This window comes from Lacerta agilis, chromosome 5, assembly GCF_009819535.1.
Source record: "Lacerta agilis isolate rLacAgi1 chromosome 5, rLacAgi1.pri, whole genome shotgun sequence".
NCBI classification, from domain to species: domain Eukaryota; kingdom Metazoa; phylum Chordata; class Lepidosauria; order Squamata; family Lacertidae; genus Lacerta; species Lacerta agilis.
In genome coordinates, this window is record NC_046316.1 from 737,052 (window position 1) to 761,987 (window position 24,936).

The 24,936-nt window shown below is 42.1% G+C and overlaps 2 protein-coding genes across 5 annotated transcripts in view; one reads left to right on the forward strand and one right to left on the reverse strand.

Annotated features, from left to right (window-relative positions):
* Window positions 1–102: 102 nt before the first annotated feature.
* MRPS35 (mitochondrial ribosomal protein S35) lies at window positions 103–19,145 on the reverse strand. 2 transcript variants are annotated; one of them, XM_033148228.1, is made up of 8 exons: window positions 19,007–19,145; window positions 16,770–16,822; window positions 15,641–15,808; window positions 13,838–13,898; window positions 13,437–13,576; window positions 9,243–9,352; window positions 8,389–8,458; window positions 103–413 (listed from the first exon to the last, which is right to left on the reverse strand). In XM_033148228.1, the coding sequence occupies exons 1-8, from the start codon at window positions 19,128–19,130 to the stop codon at window positions 135–137; spliced, it is 1,005 nt and encodes a 334-aa protein (XP_033004119.1). In that variant the 5' UTR covers window positions 19,131–19,145; the 3' UTR covers window positions 103–134. The 2 variants fall into 2 exon arrangements, with proteins under 2 accessions (XP_033004119.1, XP_033004120.1); XM_033148229.1 differs by lacking the exon at window positions 8,389–8,458 and having other exon boundaries at window positions 139–413.
* A 4,213-nt stretch (window positions 19,146–23,358) lies between these two features.
* The window catches only part of LOC117046421 (potassium voltage-gated channel subfamily KQT member 1-like), a 293,603-nt gene continuing 292,025 nt past the window's right edge, over window positions 23,359–24,936 (forward strand). For all 3 annotated transcript variants that reach the window (XM_033148232.1, XM_033148231.1, XM_033148233.1), the window contains exon 1: window positions 23,359–23,455. The gene's annotated coding sequence lies outside the window, so the exon portion shown is untranslated. The remainder of the gene's footprint in view (window positions 23,456–24,936) is intronic.

Consider the following 24,936-nt stretch of genomic DNA (forward strand, 5'->3'; position numbering starts at 1 on the left):
AGTGTATCTGAAGAAGTGTGCATGCACACAAAAGCTCATACCAAGAACAAACTCAGTTGGTCTCTAAGGTGCTACTGGAAAGAATTTCCTATTTTGTTTGAACTTTATGATGTACATCTTCATAGGCCTTCTCTTTACTGCAACTCACTCATGTTTAATAGTCTCTTGACAGAGTTTTTATACTCAGAAAGGTTCTTATCTGTTTCTCCTTCATTTTTCAATTCAACCACTGACTTTCTGTAGGCCAGAATTTCTTGTGAGGCAAGAAGCTCCTGCCTACTGACTTCTTCAGTTTTGTCACCTGCTCGTATTCGAACCAGTGTCTCCAAAGCATTCTTCTCAGAGGCGCTGTTCTCCCAGATGTATTCCTCCATGTCAGCCTCCGTCTTTTCTTTTTCCCACTCTTCTGTTTTCTGAAAGGAAAGTAAGTTCTTAGTGAAAAGGGTGATTGACTAAGTTTAATACCACAGTCATAGTACTCAATGGCCTAGAGCAGTAGCTCTAGGAATAGCGTTTCAGGTAATCTGGTGTTCCTTGGAAGCTTTTTAGAAGTTTCTCACTTAGAAGGTCATTAATGGTAGACAAGCTCTCTTGTGTGACCATTAATCATGATGTGCAGCCAAAAGGATGCACAATCCATTCATGCAGAGGTGTAAAAATCCTGGTCAAGGCTCTGTGGAAATGTGTGCTGTGCACTCTAGAACCCTTTGCAAAATGCAGGGATTCTATGACAACCACACAGGGGTTTATCACAGAAAAAGACAAAGGGGATGCACTCCCTGAAGGTGAGATAAAATCCATTGGTCTTTTTCAAAACGGAAGTGTTTGTATATTCAGTTGTTACTGCATCCTGCCTCCACACCATTGCACACACTTATCTTTAGGCAAGGACTTCTATGAAAGGTTTTCCTTCTGAAAAACAGAGATGCCTTAAACATATCACAACTATCTATAGCTATCTCAATAGAGCATACTTATTAGCTGAAAAATTAACTGATCAGTTATCTTGGAAACAGCCAATTGACCAAATATGCATTAACTGACTGAATTTTCTGTTGTTTTAAATTTAGATCACACCCTGTCCCAAAGGGTTGGTAACAAAAACAACACAGCAGAAAGTTGCTAAAATTTCCTCACCCATTCTCAACTTAATATTGAGTTGAGCCCAGCTCAAGATAGATTTACATCTTACAATTATAAAAAGGTTAGGATGTTGGTGGGGCCTTTAGTGGGGAGTTCTACAACATAGCTGAGAATAACCTTCTGCCATTGCTTCTGACCTGCAGGAACGTGCCAGAACCAAAATCATCACAAAACTAGGTATGACCTTAACTCCCATAGCCCCCAAACTAATGCCTTAGTAGATTACCAAATAAAGATTGAAAAACTATGTTCAATCAAAAGCTTTCCGTGGAGCCATTATGACCACTGTGTGACGGCCACACCCTTGAACTGTGCTTGCACATAGTTACTTCCTACATGAGAATGCAACTTTATAGGAAAAGCTAAGACAATGACCTGGTAGCTATCTGAGAATATCACCGCTATTCTGTACCCATTCACTGTACATTAAGAACATGTGGCATATTTAGTAATCTCTGCAAATGGGAAATGTTTTTTTGCCACTGGGTGGCAGCAAATCAACATTTCAAGTTTTGGCATATGGAGAAATTCAGTGCCACAGCACAAATCCAACAAGCACTCTCCAGGGAATTAGTACATGGCACAAAAGAAAAAAAACCCCAAAAGCCACACGGAAACCCTGCCCAACATGGTTTCTCCACAGGATGCTGATGTGAGGTGCAGCAGCTGGACTGAGCCACGGGACACTATTCAGCCATAGGCCAAATGGGTGACCTCAAAGAAATCACCTTCCCAGCCTGGTTTAATCTCACAGGTTTGTTGGGATGTTAAATTGGAAGCAGCCATACACAAAGACCTTCTTGTAGGACGAGTGGAATAAAAACGGGACAAAATATCAGAAGAGCAGCCTGTGTATCAGCACTACTAGACAGGGCCTGCTTTTGGGCATCCAATACTCAACTGGGGGCCACTGTGAAAACAGAAAGCTGGACTAGATGAGCCTCTGTTCTGATCCAGCAGGGTTGCCCCAGTCACACAGCGCAGCTTCCAACACATATAAAAACATAACATCACAGGTAAAAAACTTCCCTAAACAGGGCTGCCTTCAGATGTCTTCTACAAGTCAGAGAGTTGTTTATTTCCTTGACATCTGATGGGAGGGCATTCCACAGGACGGGCGCCACTACCGAGAAAGCCCTCTGCCTGGCTCCCTGTAATCTCACATCTCACTGCAAGAGCCAGTGTGGTGTAGTGGTTAAGAGCAGTAGACTCATAATCTGGGGAACCGGGTTTGCGTCTCCTCTCCTCCACATGCAGCTGCTGGGTGACCTTGGGCTAGTCACACTTCTTTGAAGTCTCTCAGCCCCACTCACCTCACAGAGTGTTTGTTGTGGGGAAGGAAGGGAAAGGAGAATGTTAGCCGCTTTGAGACTCCTTCGGGTAGTGATAAAGCGCGATATCAAATCCAAACTCTTCTTCTTCTTCTTCTTCTTCTTCTTCTTCTTCTTCACAGTGAGGGAACTGCCAGAAGGCCCTCGGCACTGGACCTCAGTGTCCGGGCAGAACGATGGGGGTGGAGATGCTACTTCAGGTATACAGGACCGAGGCCGTTTAGGGCTTTCAAGGTCAGCACCAATACTTTGGATTGTGCTCAGAAACATACTGGGAGCCAGTGTAGATCATTTAAGACCAGCGTTATATGATCTCAGCAGCCACTCCCAGTCACCAGTCTAGCTGCCACATTCTGGATTAGCTGTAGTTTCCAAGTTACCTTCAAAGGTATCCCCACGTGACAAGGAAAGCCCGCACCTGCCCTAGCTATTAAACTTCTTGAAATCAGGAAGTATCTAACAGTCCTAGAGTGGTTCCAGCTGCCTGGAAAACAGACATGAGACTGCTCCTCTGTAAGTCTCTCATAAGGGCAAGTCTGTTTTCCTGTTTTTTAAGAGTTTCAAGTCTCCTCACTGTTGGAACTGGAGGCGTTGTTTTCTAGTGACTTTATTTTTATATAGCAAGCAACTTTGAGAGGGTTGTTTGCTACTCCATGCCACAGTTGCTGTCAGTTTTCACAGTTTCATTTCCCCCCAGCATAGTTTAACATCACTTTTCCCCAACCAGGTGCCCTCCAGACATTTTGGACTACAACTCCCATAAACTCTGGCTAGCAGGGCCAATGGTTGAGGATGCTGCAAGCTGTAGTTCAAAACAGGTGGAGGATATCAGCTTGAGGAAGGCAGATCTACTTGAGACTGCAAGCAAGGTCATCTGGAGGTTTGGAGTGAGGCCTCATTAGTATGCCAACGACATCCAATTCTCTTTCTTTTCCATCTAACCCAGATAAGGCAGGGGATAATACTGGCGCCTGGAATCTCTAACAGTCTGGCTGGGGACCAATGAACTGAAGCTCAAACCAGACAAGGTAGTCATACTACTATTAGGTTATGTGGAATTTGCTTTCAGTCTACTATGGATGAGGTTGCACTTACTCTAAAAGATCAGGTGTGCGGCTTGAGGGGAGGGAGTTCTTTTAGATCTGGACTTATTGTGGGTTGCAAAGCAGCATGCATGGCCTGACTTATCGCTGTCCCAGAGAAAACTCGACCCTTTCAAAGTTTCCCAGGCTTTGATCATGACCAGGTCGTACTATGTTTTATTCAGGGATGCATCTGCATACTGCTCAGAACCTTCAGCATGTTCAAAATGTCTCTGCCTGTTAATTTTGTAAAGTCAATCACATTTGTCCAGCATCTAAAAATATTCCCTAGCAGCCAGTTTATCTCTAAACATAGGTCAAAATGCTGGTTTTTGCTTTCTAAAGTCCTAAATAACCTGCAACCTGGGGCATTTTAGAAGGAATACCAACTTCCATAAGATCTTATCTGTATATGAAGAATGTGCTGAGACATCCCCCCTTAGAAATGAAAGGGATACTAAGTCAAGACAAGGTCTGTTTTATTGCAGCTCCCAGACTTCAGAATTCCATCCCCTCTATAACTAATGGTGCCTATATTTCAATGCAAATTTAAGACTCCTATGTTCTCCCAAGCCTTTGGTGCACCATGATTAAGATGTGAAATGTAGAGTTTTGTGCCACAGGCATTGGCAGCATTTCTAGTTTTACATTTTAATAGCTTCCATGTTGCTTTGCTAAAGTTCTGTGTTTTTATTTTGGATTATTTTATTTTTAGGTTGTACATCACTTTAGAGATTGTGACAGAGCTAATAGGTGATATATATGGTTACAGTAGCATCTGAACACGTATTTTCTCAGATTCATTATTAAACTGCAGCCCTCTTCAAGTATTCAAACTCAGTAAGCTTAAAAGGATATAGAAACAAGGCCCACCTCTCCACCGTCCCTCAGCACACCACCTCCTTTCAAAGCTTTGTGTGTTGAACATGCAAGTCTACCTATGGGACTGGAAATCCTGTTTCTAATTAAGTAATTATTAATTATACTGTGCAGAGTTCCAAGTATGCTCACAGGACTGCATGCAAAAGCCCCCTTGAGACCAAAGGGAAGCATGTGGCTGCAGAAAAGATTCAGTTGGGAAAGCCCCAACACAAGGTACACAGAAGACAAAAATAAAAATGCACACATAGCTAACGAAAAGAATTGGACAAAGGATTCAAATCTTGTAAGTTCCAGCCCACATCAGTTCTATAGCCACATCAGAACTGAGCACCAGGATGTGTAGAATAGAATGTGTCAGGGATGTTTCAGTTGAGATTCTTGCATTGCAGGAGGCTGGACGAGATGACTCTCAGAGTCCCTTCCAACTTTACAATTCTATGAAAAACGAAGCCAATATCCACAGCAGCCTCTCTCTGTGTTATTCCCACTTAACTATCATTTATAATCCATAGACTCCAGAAAAGTGATTTCTTTAGTTGTGCACCCATCGTAAAGGACAGCATTTAAACTAATCTAACAAAGCTTTCCAGAACTAACGGCAATGGGAGAGGAACAAGCTGGAAAGGCTCAATCCATTGCATCATGTTGTCTTAGATCTTTGATACCACACCTATATATTCTTAAATCTATTCTTACCAGACCTATGTATGAATTGAAACTGTTCCGTTTTCTTTCTCAGTAAGATTAGATACCATCTTGTGTTTGTATCCACCCCTTTCTCTTCTGTACTACACTGGCTCAGAAACCAAGATGTGAATCGGGAAGTGACTCCCCCATTCAGATCTTGCTCTTGCCATGAACTATCTGCTTGGCCTTAGAAGAAGCTGCTGCCAGCCTCAGTCCTACATTTTCAACGGGGATAATTTGGAGTCTCCAAGAGGGTTGCTGGAAGGATTACTTAAAAAGTGTATGTGTGAGAAATTATTATTCGTCCAAAGAGCTCAGGTTGGCCTAGATGGAGATCTTGTTTTATCCTCACAACCACATGATCCTCACAATCACTTCAGACTACAACTCCATAGATGATTCCCTTCAGACAGAAAAATAGCAAGGGAGAAGGACAGCTAGAGCACATTTCCCTGACATGCTGATTTTCTATGGTGCCCTGTATGCTTTCCACCCTTGGAGAGATAGCAGCTTTGGGTGTGAAAGCAGATTCTAGATCAGAAAAATAGCACAGGAGAAAAGAGTTAACTCTGCTCTCTGTTATACAGACTTGATCTGATTTGGGCACCCAAAATTGATTTCAAGCTTTAAGAAAACCCATAGGAGATCTGATCACAAATATCCTACAGCCTTGGCTAGTTTGGCCCCAATTTACCCCAAGATCACAAAGTGAGTTTCATAGCTAAATCAAGGATTTAACTATGCTCCTATCCAACATGCAGTACTTGTTTTCAGATTATTCTGTTTAAATCCTATTTTGTTGACAAACTGAGAGTACTGATGTCCTTACCAAGGGATGAGTTCCCCCTTGCCATTTTAAAATTTCAGAGATTAAGAATTAAGATTAAGAAAAACTTGTATGAAGCTACTGAACATGCTTCCTTCTGAGGGATCACCCGTTCATGGAAAAAAAAAATCCAATGTGTTGCAGCAGGCCATGCATTTTTCATTGAAATCAAAGACAATTACAACTGATGAGGTTATTAAGTATTTATGTGGAAGTTGAAAGGTAATAAAAGGGTATGGGACTTGTGTGTATTCAATACACACCAAGCACTCACACAAGCAATATCATATGGCTAAGTCTTCCATCACCAAGTAATGCTAGAGCCAAGGACAGATGTGTTCATCTGGAATTAACCCCTCTGAGCTTCCAGCATACTTAGAATCAGTGGCTGAATTGGCTACAGACACCTATGAATTGGTAAAGGGAACAGTTCACCTTCGCCCAACTTTATAGGTTTTCAAAATACTAAAGCATTAGTGTTTATGTTTCTAAAAATTCCTTAGTTGAAGGAAGTACAGTTAAACAGTTAACATCAGTGGTTTTCTCACCATTTCCCGGACTTCTCAATACTGGGCACCTTAGTGAAAAGATCAACAATTAAATCGCTGGCACTGAAAGACAGCCTATCTTCCCCTTCAATGTACTGCAGGAAAGAGTGTTGGGGTGTCTGACAGGAGATACTCTGTTCATGTAAAGTGACAGGACACCCAGAGGCCAAGCCCCATATCAACTAAGTGTCACAACACTGAGGCTCCATTGATATGCTGTTATTTATTCCCTCAGGTCACTGTCCTCATCCCCATATCTCATTCTCCCTTTCGCTGAAGCACTACTAAGAGAAGAGGTGGGTCACTGCAGAGGAGGTATACCTGGGTAAGAAACAGAATCAAGAGTCTTCCTACCTCAGCTTTTCCATAGTGCCCTAAACAGATTAAAATGTATTTAGTGCCTGTGTAGCACTGAGGACATCACAGTGCAGATGTCCCTCCACTAATTTTCATGAATGCTACAGACCTGTTCAGGCATCAATGCTACTTTTGTTTGTCAACATGGAAGCAGGGAGTGGGGATCCACCAAGAGCTCCACTTTACCTTTGCACAAAGAGCACACCTGCCTGTTAGGATGGAAACTGTGTGTGTGCAGCTGTGCATGCCAAGATTCCCACACAAGCCATGACTCACCATAACTGGGGTTTCCAGGATGCAAGGAAACCTTTCAAGGCTCCATATGACAGATGGTCCCATTCTCTGCACAAAGACTAAGAGTGGGGCTGCTTGGGATGTGCCCACTCCGAAGTTGACAAACACAGGAACATAAATGTCCCTAATAGCCATCATTTCATCTGACAAACTAGGTAAGCAAATAGTCTGTTGGAACAGCCATAATTTTTCTTCTTAGTGCTCTAAGCACTCCACACTGATTTCCGAAGTAATCCCGTAGACCACCAAGGCAGATATTATACTTAGAGAGAGAGGCCCAAGACGTTGGCTCACTCATGGTCAATGTTCAACACTAAGCTAGAGCCAGTGTGGTGTAGTGGTTAAGAGTGGTAGACTCGTAATTTGAGGAACCGGGTTCGCATCTCGACTCCTCCACATGCAGCTGCTGGGTGACCTTGGGCTAGTCACACTTCTCTGAAGTCTCTCAGCCCCACTCACCTCACAGAGTGTTTGTTGTGCGGGAGGAAGGGAAAGGAGAATGTTAGCCGCTTTGAGACTCCTTCAGGTAGTGAAAAGCGGGATATCAAATCCAAACTCTTCTTCTTCTTCTACTACTGCTTTACCACTTACCTCAGATCTGTGCATATCAGACAGAAATAAGTGCAACAATTGACAGGAAGCTCCACGGCAGGGGTCATTAGTCTGTCACCCTCCAGATACTGCTGGACTCACCAGCCCCAGCCAGTGTAGCCAATGGCCAGGGATGATGAAAGCTGGTGCCCAGCTGAGGGCCACAGGTTGGCCACTCAAAGGAAACTGCCTTATACTGAGTCAGTCCATTTGTCCATCGGCCTCAGTATTGTCTATATTGACTGGCAGGGGCTCCAGGGTTTCAGGCCCTCCCTGGAGATACTGGGGACTGAACCTGGGATTTCCTGCATAAAAAGCAAATGCTCTACTACTGAGCAGAATGCCCTTTCTTGCCCCAGTTTCAGTTCTGGTGCATTCAACATGTACTGATCTGTGCACATAAAAAAGAGGACCTGTAAGATGGAACTTTGCTCAATGTTTGAAAAAGATGGAAAGTTTTTCACTGAGTATTCATTAACATACCATCTGTGAAAAACAATAGCTTTGACCCAACACACAAACACATCAATTCCTCTCTACCATCAATGTAAATAAGCCATATTATTTGTGAACAACATCTAATCAAACAAACGTTACACATTTTAAGTCAAGCTTGGCTGTCACAAATATCATGCATCAATTCTTACCCATGATTCATGGAATAAAACTGTCAAAAGGTACACTCCATAGTCATAATTTTGTCTTCTTAAAGGACACCTGAAATATATGAAAAACTAAGTCTATGGTATAATCTCTCCAATATTTAACCATTTAAAACTCTATAATTTTTTTTGAATATAAATAAACTGAAACTATAGAATGAATAGTTTGAAGAACTATTCATTAATTGCTTCCAATGAATAAGAGATTTAACAATAAAAGCACATATAAAAACATTAAAACAATGTAAAATAGAAAAACAATTTCAAATCTAAAATAGATATAGGCTAGGATAATCTTCACTGAAAATATTCACTTTGAAAAAAGGAGGTCTCCAGTAGGTACCCAAAAGACAACAGACGTGGTGCCTATCTCGTGGAACGGGAGGAAGTTCCAAAGAGGAGCTGCTGCTATGCTAAAGGTCCCGCTCCTACTGCAAGCAGAACAGACCTCCTAATGAGAACATATCCACAGGAGGCCCTCTCCTGAATAGCACAGGGACCGGAGGAGTAACATAAGAAGCAAGACAAACAACTGCACTTTAGTTCACTCACAAACAAGCTTCCAAAAAGTGTTGACCTTTGGACACAAACTTATTTCAATCATATTGATTTATTTGCATTTTGAAGCAAGAAATGGGAGAAATGAGGTCTAACAAAGATAGCTAAAGCCTTTGCCAGATTAGAGTAGAAGAGTCATTATAACCAAGGATCTTTGTAATATAGCACAATATTTTTTTGAGTCCTTGTAGTAGTTGTGGGACAGAAATGGATATTAGCAGCTAGGGTCTTGACTATCTTACATATGACCCACATTAGACAATTTTCTCATGTTACGATACCTGTCTGTTGTAATGGTAAGGGTATCTGTGCCCTCGCAGTACCTCTCTCCTACAAGTTTAATGAGCTTCTTCTTTGCATGATCATCCAAGTTGAGGCTTGAAAGCTTAACCTGGAGAGAAATCAGTCTCTTAGCAAGTTGATAGCAAGTTCAATGCCCAGGGTAGAAAAAAAGGTCAATGAGTTACTGCATTAAAGCACATAAAACATGATGTCACTGCATTCGGTTTTGTAGGTCGTAAATAATAGAGCCCAATATTAGCCCAAAGCTCAAACAGGTGACTTCATGCAAACCACACACACACAAAAATACATTACAGGTGTCTTTTAGATTCAAGTCCTCAAAAGTTGAGCACAGAACCAGGAGACTGACACCTGTTTAATTTCATCATTTATTCTGATTCTGCTAGTCCTGGCACTATGCACAAGGCTATGCACAGCATTATTAACACCTTGGCCCCAGTCACTGGAAACCTTATTCAGGCATCTCCATACACTTTACAGCACATTATTACAGCCATTGATTTCCTTTTTTAAAATCAAAGTTGAGACTATGCTGACATGCAGTACCACAGCATGAGGTACTACACAATCCTTAGAAATAAGCTACGGGAAAATTTGGATCTAATTCTACTATTTCTCAATCAACAGAAACAAGGCCAGTAAAGAATCTTAATGGAAAAAGCAAAGATTATATTTATGTAAGCGTTGAAAAACCTAGGGAGGAAAGTCTCAGAAAGAGCACTAAGAGGCTTTTAAAAAGCCAAGTGCTAAGAAGCAAATCCTAACTAGAGAATAAATAAAGAACAAATTAAATTTTGTGACTCAAAACAGACTTGAGCCGCTCAGTGTAAGAACTATCTTCAAGCAGGGCAGATGAAAATAATGGACTATATGGAGCTTGCAGAAATGACCGGGAAACTCTGTGACCAGAGAGGCGACGCGGTGGAAAAAGAGTGGAAGAATTTTAAATTGTATTTGAAAGATCATTGTATGATTGAAAGTTAGATATAATTTGAGGATAAGATAAGTCGTAGATGATAAAATTTAGATAAGACAAAAGTTAATTAGTAGATAATGTTATAATAAGGATACTGACAAGCTGGATACTGACAAGCTGGAACGTGTCCAGAAGAGGGCAACCAAAATGGTCAAAGGCCTGAAAACAATGCATTATGAGGAATGGCTTAGGGAGCTGGGTATGTTTAGCCTGGAGAAAAGAAGGTTAAGGCCATGTTCAAATATATCAAAGGATGTCATATAGAGGAGGGTGAAAGGTTGTTTTCTGCTGCTCCAGAGAAGCGGACACGGGGCAATGGATTCAAACTACAAGAAAGAAGATTCCACCTAAACATTAGGAAGAACTTCCTGACAGTGAGAGCTGTTCGGCAGTGGAATTTGCTACCAAGGAGTGTGGTGGAGTCTCCTTCTTTGGAGGTCTTTAAGCAGAGGCTTGACAGCCATCTGTCAGGAATGCTTTGATGGTGTTTCCTGCTTGGCAGGGGGTTGGACTGGATGGCCCTTGTGGTCTCTTCCAACTCTAGGATTCTATGATTCTAAGGTTAAGAGGTAGGAGATAGAATGGATATTTGTGTAAAGATTAGAATAGGAAGAAGTTTGGGAAGTTACATAAAAGGTACTCTCAAAGGACGCAGGAGGAGGAGATAGGAGGAAGTCCTGAGACAATGTGAGGAAAGATTATATTTTTAATGAAGTAATATGTTAGTGTTTTTTGTTAGTTTGTATTTTTTGTGTTAGTTGTGTTGTTATGTTTTTGTTTATGTATGTTTTAATTTTTTTAATAAAAATTATTATAAAAAAGAACTATCTTCAAGCAAAGGATTAAGAACATGTTAAACTAACAAAAGTTCAAAGTAGTGCTCAGGTGCAATCTTAGTTTGCTATATTGTATTAAGACTTAAGAAACTTGCTACACAGTATATTGCATTAAGGCAGAAGAATTCAGAACACTACCACTTCAAACAGCAAGTATGAGCTGGGGAAAATAATATTTTTGAATGCTTCCCTAGATAAAAAGTTCCCTGAATGTAGTCAACTACTACATCAGGAAGACACATTACCCCAGCCTTCTCTCAAAGTGCTAGTTTACTACACTCAGGGAACTTTTTATTTCAGGTGCTTTAAAAAATGAGGCTCCTTGCCACCTCTGTGGTCTGAAGTAGTACTATTCAGAATTCTACCATTTTGTTAGGTTCTATGCTAAGACTATAAGTCCTGCCTCACAAGTTTAAGTGTCTTTTGAGTGTCAACAGGTGTACAGACAGAGGAGAGTAGGAAAAGGTTCAGAAAAGGGCAACCAAAATGATCAGTGAAGAAAGGTTGCAGCAATCCAACTCCCTCAACCATTCCTCATAAGGCTTGGTTTCCAGACCCTTGAGTCTATTGGTTGCCCTCTTCTGCACATGTTCCAGCTTGTAAATATTCTCCTTAAATTGTGGTGCCCAGAACTGGACGCAGGAGTCTAGGTGAGGTTTGACCAAGGCAGAATAGAGTGGGACTAATCCTTCCCTTGATCTGGACACTAGACTTCTGTTGATGCAGCCGAGAAGAGCAATCACATTTTTGAAGCTGCATCACACTACTGACTCATGTGAAGCTTGTGGTCCTTGCCCTTGCTGGGGTTGAATGTAATGGGCCAGTTTACTGACTGATGGTATCATGTGTCTTTTTATTTGGTTATGCATTTATGATTTGACAGTTAGCTATTTTATAGACCATGTTAAATATTATATCTGAACATCTGAAAGTTACAGATTCTGTCATGGCAATTTTGCAACACACTAGATGTACGCAGATCCTCCCAGGTCAGCAAGGTCTCACTGGAGTGGCAAACACGTGGCTGGGAAGCTGAGCCCCGTCACTTGAGCACACATAATGGGATGCTTCTCCATTCTAAACACTCTCTGCCATAAAAGACAAGCATATCAGAGGGAAGGCTAGACTAGACACTTTGTTCCATATAAGCTTTTTATAATGCGCAGGGAGGGGTTTGTTTTTGTATGGAGGAGCATTCCATCATGCAAATCCCACAAGCAATTTGAAATGGTAAAGTCCAGACACAGCTTCATCAGTCCAGCAAGAACCATGCTGTAGCCCCCATTCAAAACAGCTTCGATATCATCTGCTTTTCACCTTCAAACCTCTCCCTGTCCCGTTCCTCCCGACAGATTATGTTGACAAAGGATTAACAGGACACCACGAGAAGACAGGATTATCAATCACATCTCATTTGATCATAAGTGCTAGGAAAAGCCATATGGCAGGTTGCTGCATGTTTAATAATCAACATTATATGCAGCCTGTTTTGAAATATACCTCTAAAAAAAAAGTACATGGTTTTTATACTGTTATCTGCATAAAGTAAAACATTGGCTTGGACTGTAGGACATGATTTTAACAGTATCTTGTCATACAAATACTGCCATCTACCTTACAAAGTTATTTTAGAGATGAATGAAAATGCAAATGAAATGGCTTTTTTTTTACAAAAGCAAAATGTGCTCCAAACTTCTCAAATCCTAGCCTCCATCAACGCTCATTTTCTCTCCTTTAGGTTTTAAGCGGGGAAGGGTCACAGTGCAGTGGCAGTTTGCCTTGCAAGCTAAAGGTCCCACGTTCAATATTCATCATCTCCAGGCTGGGAAGGCATCCCTGTCTGGAACCTGGAGAGTGGCTGCCAGTCAGTGCGGACAATACTGAGCTAGATGGAGCAGTAGTTTGACTCCGGAACACAGGAAGTTGCCTTTAAGTGGCTTGGGCAAAGTCATTTCTGCTTATGCAGTATCTTGAATACTGATGGGACAATATTAAATGAATGACCTCACACACAAAAATGGCTGAAAAAAGATGGCCTTATAGATTCATTATCTTTCTCTCCTAATGCTTTATTCAATATTCAAAATAGGCATCTAACTTGACCATTACTCAAGTATAGCTTACAGCACTTAAATCAAATACCATGTTAGATGTTACTGGATTTTGTGCCAAGAAATGAAGCAATTTCTAATGGGTGGTTCTTCATTTCTTAAGTTAATTGCTTCATCAGTGCAAACAGTTCTTGTACATTCTCTTTCAGCAACAGCAAGTTTACTTTTTGCCTGCTTTGTAATGAAACCAAATGAACTTGTTTTAAGAGCCCTATGTTAAAAATGAAGTTAATTCTGTAGTTTACTTACTGTTAGAGTCACCACTCTTGCTTTAGGATTGCGAACAGATGGGCCTGCTGAAATGTAATCTACTGTGTCAACTTCAATGGGAAAGTGCTGCATACATTTCTCATCATTATCAACATCAGCTGGCCACTCTGTGCAGAAGTCTGAAAAGTGAGCAGTGGGAGCAAGATCACAGCAATCATTCTGGCAATAGCTACTCTGAGAAAAATGTAGTAAGAACTTCATCTCTTTCCAGGTAATTAAAGTGGAATATGATGTGAATATGCCAATCAGAGGCATAGCTGCTTACAAATTCCTGACTCTCACCTCTTTCTTTAAAAAGGTTACATGCTGAGAACAAAGTATAGCCTGCTAGCATTGTCTTCCATCTATTTTTTAATCAATGAAAGAGATCTGAAACTTACCTTTAAGAGCAGCACAGTGCTTCCTGATGGCAACTGGTGTCAGATGCAAAAAATTGGGGATCTGAAATAAGATGTAACTCATAGTCTAAATCTAATACATAATGTAAAACATCTAAATGAGGACAAAGGATTCATTCAGTATCGCTAAGCAATAAGTGAAATACTTAGTAGCCCAGTAGAAGCTACCTGGCCACCTGAGTGTCATATAGGCATAACTACACTTGTTTTCTACAGCATTATTTTAATAGTACAACAGTTAACTTATACATAGAAGCACAGTTAACACAACTTGCTTTCCCCCCAAGGATTGTGCATTGATCAGAAGGTATAAAAGTCCAATACGGATATGAAAAAAACAGTATTTTCCCTTGAAAATAGAATAGCTCCAGCTGTTTTGAACAGATGGAATGGTTCAACTATAGAAATCTGAGGGCATACCAGTCCAAGACAGAGTATGTATTTGTGCGGTGGCATTGCAGTACCCCCCTTGACATTATTGAATAACAGCTTTATACCAATATTAAAGGTAAGCTATTTAGAGTCTTTTTGAAAGAAGATTAAGAATAGGAAAGGGAAGGAAAAGACATATTACATACCATATTACAGTGCTTTTGTATCTTTAGGGGTGTGTTCACTGAGTAAGTGCTCTTCAAACCTTAGCAATTGTGCTATGGGGTTCCACAGGGCACTATCCTTTCTACAGTGCAATTTAACATCCATATTGTGGGGTCATTAGGAGTTTTAGAGCAAGGTGTCACCAGTATGCTCTACTTCTCCATAATATTTGAACCATGAGAGACTGTGAAAGCTCAGAATTGGGTGTCTGAAAATAGTTGTGGACTGGATGAGGACCACTAAACTGTGCACGAATCCTTGGAAGATGGAGGCCCTTTGGGTGGGTTGTTCCTATGTTTGGGAGACAGGCATGACAGGTTACCTGTTCGGCCTGTTCTGAATGGGGTTGCACTTCCTCTGAAGGAGCAAGTGCATAGCTTGGAGGTACTCCTGGAAACATCTGTCACTAGAGACCCAAGTATCCTCTGTAACTAGGAGTGCCTTTTACCAGTTTCATCTGGTCCACCAGGTATAGCTTGACCACTGGTTATCATGCATTGGTAACCTCAAGGCTGGATTACTGCAATGTGCTCTATGTGAGACTGTCCTTGGGTTTGGGTGCAGAAGCTCCAGCTGGTGTTGCATGTTGTGGTCAGTTTGCTGATGGGGGCATCTAGTTAAGAAAATTGTTGAAGCATCTGCACTGTCTACCCATCAACTACCGAGACAGGTTCAGGGTCCTTGCATTAATTCACAAGTCTTAAACAACTAAGGTCCAGGGTATCCCAGGAACTGCTTAAATAGCTGAAACCCTAGCTCAATTACTGACATCATCTGCAGGAACATTTTTGGTCATTCCTCAAGCCAGCAAGACTCATTTGACAACAAGAAACAGACTTTAGTGTCATCAGTCAAGTACAGTACTATGGTAGGTGCCTTTTGTTTCAACTTTAAAACACCTGCTACAAACCTTTCTACTTCATCAGGCTTGTGCAGGCAATTAAGAGTACACCCTTCCACAGTAATTAGTTAACTTCTGATTTTAACTTTTTTATGACTTTCATGGCACGGGTTTACATACAATTGTTGGCAACCGTTCTGATTTGTTTTTTATTAGCAGTATATAAATATTTTTATATATAAATAACTTGTGATGAAAGCGCAAGACTACTATAGTGTATATCTGTTTCCTTCAACTACATTCTACACTGAAAAAAGTGTCTTTGAAATAGCAGGATACAATTGTACCTTTAAGAGTTCCAAGTTCCCTTCTTTTACTGGAGGTACACCCCTTTTCACTGGGTAGCCCATTCGAAGAGGAAGGGGCACACAGGAAGGTTTAAAAGCAGCTGCAACAGGGTATACACTGGTCCAATCCTGATCAACCTCCATCTTCTCAGTTCTGGGATTTGCAGTCTAATGCAAATTTCAAACGAAAATAAAGTTCAAAATGTGAAACAATTCTATTTTTTATGACAAGATATGCTTTAACATTGACCAGTTTTTCGAGACAGATGTTCTTGCCCTCCCGTTATATGAGTCATATAATATAACACATGAGTTTTAGACTGCAACTGGATTAATCCTGGCTCAAATCCCTGTTGAGCCATAAAGGTCAAAGCATGGACTTGGACCAGTTACTAGCTCTCAACCTAACTTATTAGCAAGGACAAAGCAATTCACATAACCAAAAATTCATTTATAGTAATTATTTGGCTGTAGCTGAATAAGAACTGTTATAAACGGTTTTCTGGAGGGACTTTTCTGAATTACTTAATGACTTAATTTTGTAATGGTGGTATATCACAGTGGCGTAGGAAGGTGGGGGCGTTGAGAGCGACACACCCCTGTTTCCAGCCTGGAGGGGGGTGTGACACTCGGCGCCACCCCCCCCTGCGATTCCCAAGCAACTGCCCGGCACCACTTCTGTGCGGCGGCTTTTCACACGGCAACTCTCTGCTCGTGCCCGGCAGCCTTGCGAGTTGCCGAGCAAGCAGCCGCTGCACAGATGGGCTGCCGGAGCCCGGACGAACTGCGCTCCGTAGTGCACATGCGTTGTGATGTCACGATGCACACGCGCTACGGAGCGGCACTCCGCACCCTGGGGGGGTGCCCCTGCGTTTGCTGCTCCGGGCGGCAAAGCGGCTCTGTATGCCACTGATGTAACTAACACTTAAAAGTGCTTGCTTAGTAGGTGGAAGCCTACAATAAACACAACACTACATATTTAAACCTGTGCTTGTGATAATCCTAGTTCTTTCATAGAGTTTTAATTTCAGGGTTACTTATTTGGAAGAAATGAGTTTGTCAGTATGTGGAAACAGAATAAGATCCAATAGGCTTAAAATGTAATCCACATGCATCCTGAGTTTCCTACCTCTCTCCGGTATTTATCATTTTGTGAGCTCCTTCCTCTTTGTACCAATGCACCTATAATGGAAAATAGTATTTCAGAAAAATATCTTATTTTATTACTGCATACGTGCAAATTATATTATTCAAATAACAGGCTGGAAGTTAATAGTCAGTTGATAGTCATATACAGAGAACCATAAATGGAAGAGATGCATTAGGGGCTGGGCCAAGTCATTCCCTAGCTTCGGCATGCAGTCTCTGCTCTTACTGCTTAATGTGAGGGTACACCCAGATCGAAAACATGTAAGCTGTGCCAAGCCTCAGTTCCAAACACCATTATGAATACTGAGGCTAATTCCTCTGTAGCAAGGCACAATCTCCAAATATGTAAGGGACTTTCATCATCACACATCATCTGGATGAAGAAACATGGCTTTCATGACAGTTTTAAGAACTGCATCTTTCTTTTCAGATCTTTTGTGTAAGAATCACTCACAAGCTAGGATCAAAACCATGTAAGATAGTGTTAATAAACAAGGATATGATAGATTTAATTTAGTGAAGTCTACTATAATAGCTTTACCATGGTTACTAAATGAAACCTTCATTTCAAGGCAGTATTCTCTCAGTAGTAGATTTCTGAAAGTTGCAACAGGATGCTGGATTTGGAAGGCTCTTATGCCCTTTCACAGGCTTGTCGCTTCTTAGTTCTGGTTTTCCTTATGCAACTGCTTGATCCCATGCTTCTAGTCTTTGTCTAGATCAGGGGTCAGCAAACTTTTTCAGCAGGGGGCAGGTCCACTGTCCCTCAGACTTTGTGGGGGGCCGAACTATGTTTTTTTTGGGGGGGGGAAATGAACAAATTCCTATGCCCCACAAATAACCCAGAGATGCATTTTAAATAAAAACACACATACTACTCATGTAAAAACATGCTGATTCCCGGACCGTCGGCAGGCCACATTTAGAAGGTGATTGGGCCGCATCTGGCCCCTGGGTCTTAGTTTGGGGACCCCTGGTCTAAATCTTATACTTCAGCCCTTTCTGCTTGGGATTCTCTCCCACTAGATTCCATCTAGTCTCCTTTAAAGGTATTTTTAAAAACCTATTCACTAGTGCTGACCCTTCAAGAACCCACATTCCTACTCAGTAAGTCTCATTTCCCCTTAGTTCCTATTGCCTTCCCTCTCCCCTCAGCTTTTAGATTTTGAAACCTACAAATAGGGTCCTATAATTTAAAATCAAACACTTTATTTATAAATATATAACTAAATAATATAATATAAATATTTTTATTTGTAAAAAATGTCTGATGATAAAGGTTATAAAATTAAGGCATGTGATCCTACACATTTACTTGTGACCAAATTGCACTGAACTCAGTAAAACGTGCTGGATTTTCTTTCTATTAAAGAACAGCACATTGTGATGGAAGGAGATATCATTTACCCATGCCTGGATACAGGGCAGTATGCCTTACTGCTCAAGTGTAAAAATATCATTTTATGTTTTAATAGGGAAGTATCTGTTATTTATGGTTACTCTGAAATAAATCACATCAATTTCAATGAAACTTGTTTCCTTTTAACTGTGGACAGGTTTTGATAGTGAAATTTATCTGTTTGTTTATTAAATTTCTATACCGTCCTTCATAAGAAGATGACAGAGCAGTTTACAGTATAAAAACACCCAAGTCTAAGGCATAACAACAACAAAAACGATACCCACCCCCCAGTTTCAAAGGACACAAATTGTTTAATGAGCCCAAGGCCTGGTGAAAAAGGAACGTTTTCGCCTGGCGCCTAAAGGTGTCTAATGGAAGGTGCCAGGTGAACTTCCCTGGGGAGAGCATTCCACTGCAGAGGAGGCCCGTTCTCGTGTTGCCACCCTCCGGACCTCTCGAGGAGGAGGCACGCGAAGAAGGGCCTCAGAAGGTGATCTCAGGGTCGGCTCATGAGCGGAGAGGCGGCCCTTGAGGTTTTGCGGTGCTTGTTCTTTGCTGCTGCTGCTGCTGCTTCAAGAGGGAAGCATGCGTCGGGAAAGTTGCCCCCCCCCCCCTTTTAAAGCCCTCCTGAAACGCGCCGGATTTGCGCCGCTCACTTGCAAGCGCTCCGGCTGCGGTCGGGCTCCCGCTGAACCGGGAGTGCCCCGCTCCTTCTCCCTTCGCACCGCCCCAGCGGAAGCGGCACCCGCGGAGCTGCCCCTCGCTTCTTCGGGCCTTTCCGCCAGGGAGGGAGGGCCTGGCCTCCCCGGCCGTACCTTTGCCCCGGCCGCCGGCCGCCGTCAGAGCGGTCGAGTAGCCAGCGGAGTTCCGGCTCCTCCGGAGAAGGCGGCCTCGCACCAGCGCGCCCCAACGTGAAGCGCCTCCGCAGGCGGCCGCCATTTTCGCACCGGGCGACGCGCGGAGTCGTGACGTCAATTTCCGGCGCTGGCGCTTCTCCTTCCTCTTCCGGCGGCTCGGGGCTTGGAGCGGCGCATGCGCGTTTGTGGCAGCGGGGTGGGCCTGGGCGCTTTTCTATCCTCGGACGGTCGCTTGTCTTGCTGGCCTGTGAGGCGTCTGTCGTCGTGGTTAGGGTTGTAGGTTTTTAATAGGTAGATAGCTTTAATTCGTTTAATGATGGGGGATTTCCTCCCTCATATATTTCTAAAGGGCGGGGTAGGAATAAAATATATAATAATTTTATTGATGAATTGATTTGTAGAACACCCTTCATCTGGAGATGGGGGCGGGGTATGTGTCACTGCATGAAAATACAAAGTGAGAAAACAAAATACATAGCAAAAAACAACCCCAAACCCCGATAACTGCCTCCCCGCTCCCCCAGGCCTATTTGGAAGGCCATCGCTGTCCCAGGTGGGAAGCTTTGGACCTTGCAGGTGGCCCCTGTGGGCGGCGCGGCTGCTCAGGTGCTGCGCTCGGGACTCCAGGCCCCACCAGGACTTGCCTCCAGGTCTGCCGGTGGTCAGGCTGGACGTCCAGTGAGGGAGCTCCAAAGGCTGCTCTGGAGAAAGAAGGTGGCCTGGCGCTTCCACCCAAAATAAAAAGTGTGAAGAATAAGCAGAAATAAGGGTTGTGCTTGGAAATACATAATGCACCATCATGCACAGCTGTGAGGCAGCTTCTTTTCCCCTGCAACCCCCCTGCCCAGCTGTTTTTCCCTAGCCCTGTTCAGAGACCAGGCTTTGAGGGATGGTGGGGTGTGTCTGCATAGCAGAGGGAGGAAGAATTCCACACTGCAGTACACTTGCAATTCCTCTGTTGCAAATCCCTCAGCTTTGAACCAAATAGGGGATCAAAAAACCTCATTTCTCTCTGGATGTCTAATTCTGGCTTCTGCTTATGCACATACTTGTGTTCAAACTAGGCTCACTGATGCACTGAAAACCACGCAGCATGTTTGTAGTACCTCCTGAAAATACAAGAGAGAACCAGAAACCCCTTCTAAAGTTAAGAAATTTTAGTTCACTAGACTTGTACTAGTACTTACTCACTAAGAAAACCCAAATGGCAAATATTAGCAGACACAAGCTGCAGTTTCAGAGTTTAGCAGAGTAGGCTTACCGGTATATCTGTACCCACTGTAACGTCTTAATTTTCTGAGGAGATGAAAAGCTAGATGTCACCGATCTGTCACCCTTGGGGACCAAATCCTATTCCCACTGGTGCAAGCATGTTTAGGAACCGGGGGCTCCTAATTCCATTTGTTGGGTAGGATGTGAGAAAGGACAGTTGTACATATGTAGAATCTGTACTTGTGATTAGGAATGGTGGTGCAACCAGGATTCTTAAACACATACAATTCCTGTAGGCATACATGCTTTGTACAGTGAATGGAGGTCAGGGCCAGCATATGCAATCCCCTCTGTGCACTAACTGATCTGCAAAGAAGTTTGTAAGAATATAGCTTCTATGCTTCCTGATTAATACTATTCTTCCTAACTTGCACAGGAACAGCTGGACTATAGGACTGGTTGGTTGCTGGCATTTTTAAGAGTCCTCTCTTGTTCTTTGGGGTTGGTCCACACTGGAATTTGTCCCCCCCCCCCCGTAAATTGTTTTTTTTTCTGGATTTGAAGATAATCCATAGGGGAGGGGGATGCATGTTCAATAAATTTGCAGTCGACACTTTGCATCATTTCCCCCCCTCTGGGTGGAACTGGCTTCTTATCAACTCCTCTTTCCACACCCTCTATTTCTGTCTTCTCATTTGTTTTCTGGCAGCTGTGTATCACTCTGGCAGTGCAGTAACTCTCAGCCCCACTGTTAAACCCTTAGATTTGTGGATAAGATGAAATCTGATCATACAAACTGTACCACTACAATCTTTCCCCAAACTTGTGCACACTGCTTGTTTCCTCATTTATGCCATACTGTGTATACTTCCTGAAATAGAGCAGCAGTGAGCACTTTTTTTTTTAACAGTTAAACCCTCAGATTTGTGTGTAAGCAGAAGGCTGAGGCATGACAGCAACACATATTCAATAAATCACACATCCTGGGCAAGACTTTTTTTTAAAGGGATGTGCTCACAGGCTGTACGTGACCTGTGCACATGCTCAGTTTGCCTTAGAATGGAGAGAATGATTGGGGTGTGGCAGTGGAATTTAGAAACAACTAGATGTGACATTGCTGGTAGACGATGCACTGGGGTGGGGGGAGGACATAAGTCTGAATTTGGACTGAAGGATTCAACTTCAAATGCACACAGATGTGGGTTGCCAAGATAAAATTTCAACTTGTAGTTACAAGTGGTAGACTCGTAATCTGGGGAACCGGGTTCGTGTCTCCGCTCCTCCACATGCAGCTGCTGGGTGACCTTGGGCTAGTCACACTTCTCTGAAGTCTCTCAGCCCCACTCACCTCACAGAGTGTTTGTTGTGGGGGAGGAAGGGAAAGGAGAATGTTAACCGCTTTGAGACTCCTTCGGGTAGTGAAAAGTGGGATATCAAATCCAAACTCCTCCTCTTCTTCAACTGAAAAGCTGCAGATTGCAGTTTCAACCAAGCCCTTTGTTTCATTGCTAATGTAAATACAATTAAAATATATTTTAACTAGAAATTACAGTTTTAATTTTGCCACTATCAGTATGCCATCAATGCTAAATACATTTTAAGAAAACATGCAAGTAACATGTTAGTGTTTCAGCAACAGTTATATTGTCAGTCATGTCACTGAATGGAAGAGGTTTCTATATAAACTGAAAATATAGACCTGAACTTTGTCAAACCTGAACTTTGGAAGTCCTACCCTGTTTTCTCTCAATAGTGTTTTACTGCATACACACCAGACATTTAAAACACATTTCTGCCCCTCCAAAAAGGTCCCCAGAACTCGCTTTTAAGGGTTGCTGGAACTGCACCTCTATAAGCGGTAAACTACAGTTCCCAGCATTCTTTGTGGCGGGTGTGCTTTAAATGTATGGTGTGTATTTTCAAAGCATTTTAATAAAAGCTCACACTTAACGCTTGTGTGGTGTAGTGCAGGGGTCACCCATATGCTGCCCACTAGATATTGGGACTCCCATCAGCCCTAGCCATCATGGCCAATGGTTGGGTGATGGAGTCCCAAGAACACCTGGAAGGCTACTCTACACATACTGGTGCCAGGACTATAGCTAGGGAGTCCTAGGTTCAAATCTACATTCACTGAACCATGAAATATACAAAGTGACTTGGAGACCATCACTATAGCCCAGTGCACATACACACTGCATGAAGAGATAGCAGGCACAGAATGGGCAGGCACACCTGTGGCTGCACAGCATGAATGGCTGCCCACATAAGGTCCACACTTTGGGCGTGAATATCGGTAAAGGAAAGCCTGCAGGTGTAGACCTCCACTAGCATAGGCTTTTCCTGCACTCATTAACTCTGTAAAATCATTGTTGAAGAACACATGGTACATTTTTATTTTTTGCATTTATGCCCTACCTTTTCCTCTAAGGAGTTCAAGGAAGCACACATGGTTCTCCTTCTCTTCCTTTAATCCCCACAACAACCCAGGTTAGGCTGAGAGGCAGCAACTGGCCCAAGGTCACCCAGTATAGTATAGTATAGTACAGTATAGGATAGTCGTACCTTGGTTCTCAAATGCCTTGGTACTTGTATGTTTTGGCTCCCAAATGCCACAAACCTGGAAGTAAGCGTTCCGGTTTGCGAACGTTTTTTAGAAGCTGAACTTCCAGTGCAGCTTCTACGGCTTCCGATTGAGTGCCAGAAGCTCCTGCAGCCAATTGTAAGCTGCGCCTTGGTTTTCGAATGATTCCGGGAGTCAAACGGACTCCCAGAATGGATTAAGTTCGACAACCAAGGTATGACCATAGTATAGTATAGTATAGTATAGTATAGTATAGTATAGTATAGTATAGTATAGTATAGTATAGTAATTATATATGATTCTAGAAGGTAGTGGCTCAGTAGCAGAGCACTGCATGTAAAAGGTCTTAGGCTTAATCCCTGGCATCTTGAGGGATAGTTAGGAGACTCCATCTGAAATCCTGGGGAGCCATTGCTAATGTAGAAAATACTGAACAGCGTGGACCAACGGTCTGACAGGATAAGGCAGGCTTTTATGTTCCTAACTGTTTAACTGGACAATAGCCTAATCTCAATGTGAGATAAGCACACACAATTTGGCCCTTAAATTGGTTTTTAAAGCAGATGTGACTTCCTTTCGAACTCTTCTGAACAGCAGACATTTCTTATACAGTATGTGTACTGAAGCAATAATTTCACTTTGATCAGCCACTGAAAATGTGCTTATAGTTGTACAACTTTTGACAATATTTTGTTACCTCCACATTATCAATGACGTGGATCCTTTTCCAGTGCACTACTAATGATTGAAGCAAACCTAATAATACAATGCTAGGACACTTAATATAATTGAAGCAAGGAATCAAGTAACAGTTGAAGCTCAGTGTACAAGAATTTATATTGTCTCATTATTTGAAAGCTTTCTGTTGCTGCTATCTGATACCTCTTCAATAAGAATAGGCCTAATATTGCAAGCAGTAATTCTTGCCGCCTTTTGTGTAGCTCAATAGCGAACGCTGAGTATTACAAGTGTACAGTGTCTTCAATACACCAACTTATTCATTATTTCCAGTCATTTATATTGATAGAATGTTGAAATATGGATTTTGTAACTTACTGCATTGGAGGGTTTTTTTAAACTCGCTTTAGTCATGTCTTAGTTTTAAATTACCAACCTGACCCATTCTGAGAATATGTAGGTGAATAAACTTTAAAACTGGGAGACAATATGATATTGTGAGCATATCATATAAGCTTAAACCTAGTTACTATAAACAAAAAAATTTTTTTCCCTTCCAGTAGCACCTTAGAGACCAACTAAGTTTGTTATTGGTATGAGCTTTCGTGTGCATGCACACAAAATATTTTTTTTTAATTTTGTTTTGACTATGGCAGACCAACATGGCTACCTACCTGTAACTAGTTACTATAAGTGAGGCCATTGCATTTGGGTTCATGAGAGAAGACACGAGAGACCTTAAAAGTTATATTCCGTTGACTACATTTTTATTTCTTTAATCAAAAAATGTATAGTGCTTGGTTGACAGTAAACCTCAAAGTGCGTTACAAAAAAGTTAATTAAAACACTCAACCAAAGCAAACATTAAAAACAAACTTACATATTTTTAAAAATTAAAATATACATAACAGGGATTTAGAAACATTATAATAAAATTAAATGTTCAAAGTCACATGCCTAAATATGCTTGCTGAAACAAAAATGGTTTTAGCAGCTGCTGAAAACATAAGAGCAAAGGGACTGCATCACATTTATGGGCAGAGAGTTCCCAAGAGCAGGTGCTGTGAAGTTTCAATTGGTTGCAAGCATGGAACAAACTTTATACTTGTAACAGTCAGTGATCCAGTGGGCACATATCGGGTAAGGCAGGGGTCAGCAAACCTTTCCAGCAGGGGGCCGGTCCACTGTCCCTCAGACTTTGGGGGGGGGGCAGACTATATTTTGAAGAAAAAAAATGCCCCACAAATAACCCAGAGATGCATTTTAAATAAAATGACACATTCTACTCATGTAAAAACATGCTGATTCCCGGACTGTCCATGGGCCGGATTGAGAAGGTAATTGGGCCGCATCCGGCCCCCGGGCCTTAGTTTGCCTACCTATGGGGTAAGGCTATCCTTCAAGCAAACTGGTT